Genomic DNA, 7,002 nt, shown 5'->3' with positions numbered 1-7,002 from the left:
TGGGGTAGGAAGGAGGAAGTGCGGTCTGGGTGGGGGGACAACATGGCGGGGGGGATAAAGGACCACCCTGGGCGGGGGGGGGGTGGCAGAACAGGGCCACCTGGGGGGGACGGACGACAGACGGACAGGGCCCGTGTGAGGCGGGATGGGGGACCCCCCCCCCAGCCCTGTGCAGGACCCTGGGGGTCCCAGCCGTCACTGCAGCCCCCCACCCCATGACCCCCCCCAGCGACCCCAGGAGCGGGCAGCACTGCTGTGGGGTGCAGCCCCCCTTCTGCCGGCCCCCACCACCCCCCTGCACAGGGACAGCGTCACCATTTGTCCTGCGCCCATCACCCCCCCCCTCGCCCCCCCCCCCCCCAATCCAGCGCTGCCCCAGGGGGTGGCATTTGGGGGAGGGGGCACCCACGCCCCCAGCCCCCCTTGCTTTGCGGCAGGGTCACAGAGCACAACGCGGGGCTGTTCTGCTCCCGCAGGAGTTATTAACCGCGTGTTATAAAACCACAAACAACCAAAACATAGAAGTGAACCCCCAAGGGGGTGCAGCCCCCCGGCAGCGCTCCCCCCGCCGCGGGGGTGAAGCCCCTCCTGCCCCCTCAGCGTGACCAGGGCTGCCCGGGAGGAAGACAACAAACTGCTTTAAATAAGGCTGAGGGCAAAAAAGCCCCCAAAACTCCCAAACCCACCACCAAACCCCCAGCCCGCCCGGGCAGGTGGTTACGAGAAGGGGTGCCCACCCCCCTCTGCCCCCCCCCACCAAGCAGAGAAGGGCCAGCACCCACGGGCCACACAAAAAGGGGTTTAAGTGCTTTTCTGACACATTTCTGCCCATTTTAACCCCTTTTGGGGGCTCCCACCCCATCCCGGGGTGGGGTGGGGGGTCCTGCCCCGCTCCACAGCCCAGGGTGCAAGGGGAAGGGGCGGGAGCCCCGGTTTGGGGGGCCGCCCCACAGCAACGCTGAACCTGGCAGTGATGGACCAGACCCAGGGCCCCCCCCCCAATTTAGGGTAAAACCTAGCCCTGTTTTTACCCCAAAACGGTAAAACAAAAAGGGGTAAAACCCCAACCACGCCCCCCAGACCCTGCAGTGCTGGGCAGCGCGCCCGGCCCAGGAGGGGCGGGGTGGGGGGGTGGGGGGTGAGGAGGTTCTGGGCTGGGAGATGGCGCCCGGCCGCCCCGGTGAGCGGGTGGGGGGGCTGCGGCGTGTCCCCCCGCGCCCTCAGCAGTCCCCGAGGCGGCTGCAGAGCTCGCGCCGGCCGCGCTCGCCCGCCCAGGTGCGGCTCTTCAGGCGGAATTTGCGCAGGTCCTCCTTGAAGTCCCGGTGGCGCATGGGCCGGTAGTCCTGGGGCTCGCAGTGCGCCTGCGGAGAGCCCACCCCCCCTCAGCACCCGCACCGCGGACCCCCGCGGCCCCCCGGCGGGCCCAGCCCCGGGAAGGCTGCTCAGAGAGCCCCTGCTTAGGGGTTTGGGGGAGGGGAGAGGGTGTTTTCCCCCACCCCTCAGCCCTGGGACCCCCCCTCGCGCAGAGGGGTAAGGGGCGGGGGTCTCACCTGGTACTGGGGGAAGAACTCGCGGTAGCCCCCCTTCAGGACGTAGAGCTCGGGGTAGTGCAGGCGGGGGTACTCGTTACAGGCTCGGTCCTTCTCCCTGACGAACCGGCACCTGCGGGACGGGGAGGCGGGAGGGGGTCCGGCCGTGCGCGGGGCGGGGGGGGGGGGTCCGGCTGAGCCTGCGCACCCCCAAAGCGAGCCGCCCCCCGCCCCACTCACATCCTGGGCCCCCTCTCGGAGGAGAACTCGCAGTGGAAGATGACGATCACCCGCTTGCTGGCGTCGAAGGGGACGATGGGCTTCCGCAGCAGGAACTCCTCCGCGTCCCGCTCCAGCGGCAGGTTCACGGCGCCCTGCGGAGGGGGAGGAGGCGCCTTCATCCCCCCTGCCCACCTCTTCCTTCATCCCGGGGGCGGGGGGCTCGGTACGCTGCCCCCAGCTGCCCCCAGCCTCCCCCCATCACCCGTTTACGGGGGCACCGTCACCCTGCCTCCCGCCGGCTGGGGGTCAGCACATTTTTGGGGTGCTCAACCCCTCTGGGGGGGCTCAACACATTTTTGGGGGGGCTATTAAACCCCTCCGGGGGTCTCAGCACCTTTTTGGGGTGCTCAACTCTTCTTGAGGAGGCTCAGCACCTCTTGGGGGGGGGGGGGGGGGCTATTAAACCCCTCCAGGGGGGGTCAACGCCTTTCGGGGAGGGGTCTCAGCACCTCCAGGGGAATCAGCACGTTTAGAGGGGGCTGCTCAAGCCCTCTAAGGGGGACTCAGCACCTTTTTTGGGGGAGTTCAGCTCCCCTAGGGGTCTCAGCACCTCTTGGAGGGGGGCTCAGCACCTTTTTGGGGGTGCTCAACCCCTCCTGGGGGGGGCTCAGGAACTCTTAGGGGGTCTCAGCACCTTTTCGGGGCTGCTGAACTCCTCCAGGGGGTCTCAGCACCTTTTTGGGGCTGCTCAACCCCTCTTGGGGAGGCTCAGCACCTCCGGGGGGGCTCGTGCCCCTTTTTGGGGTCGGTGGGCTGCCCCCAGCCCCCGTTCTGACCTTGATGTGGCCTCCCTCGTACTCGTAGGGGTAGCGGCAGTCCACGATGACGCAGCTCTCGATGAGGCCGCTGAACTGCCCCGTCAGCACCGCCGCCATCTGCGGGGGGGAGCGCGTCAGCGAGGCGTGGGGGGCACGGGGATGGGGCGGGGGGGTTGGGGGCCAGGCTGCCCCTCGCTCACCATTTCGGGGGAGATGTACTTCAGGTCCTGGTGCTTCCCCTCCACCGTCTGCAGGAGGTACGCCTGCAAAAGGGGGGGGGCTGCGTCGGCATCCGGCGCGGGGAGGGGGTTGGCACCCGCGCCCCCCCAAACGAGCGCGGCCACGCTCTTCGCGTGCTACGGCGGGGGGGTCGCAGGGTGGAAAGTCACAGCCCCAAGTCCCCTTGTCCCCCACAGGGCCACCGGCTGGGTTCGGGGTCTCGCACACCCCGCCGACAGCCCCCCGGGCTGTGGAGGGGCGGGGGGGCAGCACCCCCAGGCGCGGGGGGGCCGTACCTTGGAGAAGTCCCCGATGAGCTCGCGGTGGTCGCCGGACAGCAGGGCCTCGATCTCCTCCTGGCAGAAGGACTTGGAGCGCAGCAGCCGCGCCTTCTGCGGAGGCGTGAGGACCCCCCCTCGGCGTCAGCGCGGCCGGGACAGCCCTGCTCCCGCTTCGGACCCCCCCCAAAACCTCCCCCCGTCACCCACCGGCTGCTCCGCCGCCGACTCCTCGCCGGGGGTGCCGGCCACGCTCCTGCGCCGCTTGGTTTTGACGGGGGTGTCCCTGTCCGGGGGGGGCTCTATCCGCTTCAGGATGGGCCGGATGACGCTGCTGGGCATGGAGGGCGAGCGGAAGAGCCGCCGGCACTTGCTGCGCTTGGCGGGACGCTGCGCGGGGAAACGGGGGGGGCGGGGGGGACACCCCGTGTTGGTGCATGGGGGTCTCACATCCCCCCCAACATCCCTCACAGCGAGGGGACAAGGGTCCCGCTTCGGTGGCCGCGGGACAAGCCCCGAGCCCCCCCTTCGCCGGGGAGCCTTGTCCCCCAGACCCAATTTGGAGACCCCGGGGAGGGAGCTGGGGGCTCCATCTGCCCCCCACGCACCGGCTCTGCCTCCTCCGTCCTCACCAGCGGCGCGGTCAGCAGGCTCTCCATGCCGTGCGGCACGGCGGCGTCGCTCTGGGGGGGCAGAGGAGAGCGTGAAGGGGCCGTTTCCCACCCCTCCGGGGGTCCGTCCGACCCCGCAGGCAGAGGAGCCGCCCCCTCACCTTCAACTCCTCCTCATCCAGGATCTCCATGAAGCCGTCATCCTCCTCCTCCTCGGACACGGAGGAGGTCAGGGAGCAGCGGCGCAGCACGACGGGGCTCTCGCTCTCGGAGATGTTTTCCTTCTCGGGGGTCTCGAACTGGGGTGGGGGGGGAACAACACGGCCCACGGCTCAGGAGCGGGGCCAACCCCCCCACGCCAAGCCCCCTCCCCCCCAATCCCCCCCATCCCGGGGTCTCCAGAGCAAGCGCAGAGGTCAGAGCAGCGGGGTCGCAGCTCAGCAGCCCCCCACGGTGGACCACCCACCCCCTCGGTGCCCCCCCCAGCCCCTCTCACCAGATTGGGCGCGGAGCGGAGCCTCCGGACGAAGGGGTCCCTCCCCGCAGCCCCACCGCCGGCGGGACGCCTCCCGCGTTCGCCCGGCCTCTGCGGCTTCTTGAAGACGAACCCCTCCTGCGGCAGGGTGGGGGGCACAGCATCAGCATCCCCCTGCCCCAAACTCCCCCCCCACTCCCCAAAGCCACCCCCCTCACCTTGGCGTCGGGGTCCCGCTGCCCGTTGAACTCGTGGGAGTGGGAGATGTTCCTCAGGACCGGGCTGGCCCCCAGGAGCTGCGGCTGCGGGGCGGGGGGGGGGTGGGAGGGGTGAGGGGGGGTCCGCACCCCCTGCCCTGCCCCACTCCATCCTCTTCCTACCAGCGCCCCGGCTCCGCCCCGCCGAGCCCCCGCCACTTACCGGCACCGAGTGGACCCTCCGGATAAGGAACTTGTTGCTGCAAGAAATAATAAAAAAAAAAATAATAAAAAGAATAAAAAAGGGATTGAATGAGAGGTGTCCCGCAGGCTGGCGTGGCCCCCCCACCCCCAGGGTCCCTGCAGTGGGGTGAGACCCCCCCGCCATCCCAAAAGACCCCGGAGCAGGGCCCCCGCGCTTACTCCTGGAGAAGCCTCCCGGATTTCAGGATCCCTTTCTCGAAGCTGCGGGGAGAAGAGAGCCGCGATCGGGGGGGGGGGTCGAGCGTGCGCCCCCCCGCCCCAAAGCGTTAAAGCCCCATCTGGACCAGTTTCAGGCTGGAGACCCCAGCCTGGGCGGGGAGGGGGGGCAGCTCGCCGGGGTGGTCCGGGCGCCCCGCTGACCCCGCGCCCGCCGGGACAAAGGCGGCGGCGGCGGCGCCCCGCTCTGCACCTGTATGTAAATGGGCCGCCAGATGGGCCCCCCGGGACACGGGGGTCCCGCCCGCGCCCCCAGCCCCACGCGCCGCCATCTGCGCCCCCCCGCCGCCACCCATTCACCGCACACATCTGCCAACCGCGCGGGGGTCCCGCGAGCGGAGGGGGGGCAGGGCGCCGGGGGGATTTATTTTGGATTTTGGGGAGGGGGCGCAGCTGGGACCCCCGGGGTGGGGGGGCACTCACACATCGTCCAGCGCCACGGGGTCCTCCTGCGTGGGGGAGTCCAGCCCCACTCCTGCGGGGAAAGAGGGGCAGGGGTAGCGGGGGTGGGGGGGGTCGGGCCCCAAGCTGGGACCTGCACCCACATCGCCCCAGCCCCCCGAGAAGCCCCCGGGGTGCGGGGGGCACCCAGCACTCACCCGCATCCGAGGATTCGGAGGAGCCGGAGCCCCGGGGGGAGCACGCGCCCCCCGACCCTCCGGAGGGGCCGGAGCTCTGCGGGCCGAGCCCCCCGACCTGCCGCTTCGGGGTCTCCCAGTAGCTGCAGGCCGGGGGGGGAGAGGGGGGGTCAGCTCGTGGGGACCCCTGGGGTGCCCCTCGCCCCCGCCCTGGGGTGGGGTGGGGGGGGCAGCTGCAGGGGCCAAAAGAGGGGGCCCAAAACGCCTTGACGCCCCCCCATAGCGGGGTGCCACCCCCGGGCTCAGCACAGCCACCCGACCCCCTCCTCGGGGCCCGCAGGAGTCACGCGTGGGGCAGCCCGAGATCCCGTGTGTCGCGCGGGGCAGCCCTCCCGCGTGGCGCAGCCCCTCCCCGCCACGTCCCGCGTGGGGCAGCTCCCCTCCCCTGCAGCAGTCCCGCGTGGGGCAGGCCCCCCTCCCTCGTGTCCCGCAGCAGTCCCGCGTGGGGCAGCCACCCCCTCCCCTGCAGCAGTCCCGCGTGGGGCATCTTTCCCCCCACCCCGTGTCCCGCGTGGGGCAGGCCCTGGTCCCGTCCAGCAGCAGTCCCGCGTGGGGCAGGTTCCCCCCCCACCACCTCCCCGTGTCCCGCAGCAGTCCCGCGTGGGGCAGGTTCCCCCCCCCCCCCCACCTCCCGTGTCCCGCAGCAGTCCCGCGTGGGGCAGGTTCCCCCCCCCACCACCTCCCCGTGTCCCGCAGCAGTCCCGCGTGGGGCAGGTTCCCCCCCCCACCACCTCCCCGTGTCCCGCAGCAGTCCCGCGTGGGGCAGGTTCCCCCACCACCACCTCCCCGTGTCCCGCAGCAGTCCCGCGTGGGGCAGGTTCCCCCCCCACCACCTCCCCGTGTCCCGCAGCAGTCCCGCGTGGGGCAGGTTCCCCCCCCACCACCTCCCCGTGTCCCGCAGCAGTCCCGCGTGGGGCAGCCGCCGCCCCGCCCGGCCCCGCTCACCTGCCCAGCCCCGCCAGGTTGCCCATGTCCCGCGCCAGCGTGGTGACCGGGGACAGGCCCAGCCCGGGGAGCCCGCGGGGGCCGCTGCCGGCCCGCGCCGCCATGCGGGACGGGACACGCGGGACGGGACACGCGGGGCCGCTCAGGACGGCCTGCGCTCAGGACAGCGGCTCCCGCCTCCCGCCGCCCTCGCGAGCCCCGTCCGGTGCGGCCGGTTCGGCGGGGCCGGTTCGGGCGCGCGCCGCCCGCCCCCCCCCTATTTATATTCGAAAAATAACAGGGGGGGAGCGGCGCGGCGGCGGCCAATGGGGAGGCGGCGGGGGCGGGGCCGCGCCGCGCGCGGGGGGGGCGGGGCATGGGGGGCACGGCCCGAAACGGGGGGGGCATGGGACATGGGGGGGGGCACTGCCCAAAACGGGGAGGGGCATGGGACATGGGGGGGACACTGCCCAAAAGGGGGGGGGCATGGGACATGGGGGGGGCACTGCCCAAAACGGGGGGGGGCATGGGACATGGCGGGGGGGGCACTGCCCAAAACGGGGGGGGGCATGGGACATGGGGGGGGCACTGCCCAAAACGGGGGGGGGCAT

General features: G+C 72.0%; 1 protein-coding gene across 2 annotated transcripts; it reads right to left on the bottom strand.

Annotated features, from left to right (window-relative positions):
• Positions 1-766: 766 nt before the first annotated feature.
• CDC25B (cell division cycle 25B) lies at positions 767-6,547 on the bottom strand. Of its 2 annotated transcripts, none has more exons than XM_086746559.1 (16): positions 6,413-6,547; positions 5,429-5,550; positions 5,253-5,304; positions 4,773-4,814; positions 4,573-4,609; positions 4,371-4,454; positions 4,174-4,290; positions 3,839-3,976; positions 3,675-3,749; positions 3,277-3,456; positions 3,085-3,180; positions 2,770-2,832; positions 2,588-2,686; positions 1,770-1,903; positions 1,551-1,662; positions 767-1,361 (listed from the first exon to the last, which is right to left on the bottom strand). In XM_086746559.1, the coding sequence occupies exons 1-16, from the start codon at positions 6,514-6,516 to the stop codon at positions 1,221-1,223; spliced, it is 1,596 nt and encodes a 531-aa protein (XP_086602685.1). In that variant the 5' UTR covers positions 6,517-6,547; the 3' UTR covers positions 767-1,220. The 2 variants fall into 2 exon arrangements, with proteins under 2 accessions (XP_086602685.1, XP_086602687.1); XM_086746561.1 differs by having other exon boundaries at positions 3,699-3,749.
• Between the last annotated feature and the right edge of the window lie 455 nt (positions 6,548-7,002).

The sequence above is a fragment of the Chlamydotis macqueenii genome, chromosome 4 (assembly GCF_036417535.1).
Source record: "Chlamydotis macqueenii isolate bChlMac1 chromosome 4, bChlMac1.mat, whole genome shotgun sequence".
Taxonomy (NCBI): domain Eukaryota; kingdom Metazoa; phylum Chordata; class Aves; order Otidiformes; family Otididae; genus Chlamydotis; species Chlamydotis macqueenii.
Note: the sequence above shows the minus strand (reverse complement) of the source record. Positions and strands in the feature narration are given on the sequence as shown.

Bases quoted from the DNA above. Each gene is read 5' to 3' on its own strand.
- CDC25B (XM_086746559.1), bottom strand. From the start codon at position 6,516: ATGGCGGCGCGGGCCGGCAGCGGCCCCCGCGGGCTCCCCGGGCTGGGC. The intron at 5,551-6,412 runs GTGAGCGGGGCC...CCCGGCCTGCAG, and splicing joins AACCTGGCGGGGCTGGGCAG to CTACTGGGAGACCCCGAAGC. The intron at 1,663-1,769 runs GTGAGTGGGGCG...CCCGTCCCGCAG, and splicing joins TCCGAGAGGGGGCCCAGGAT to GTGCCGGTTCGTCAGGGAGA.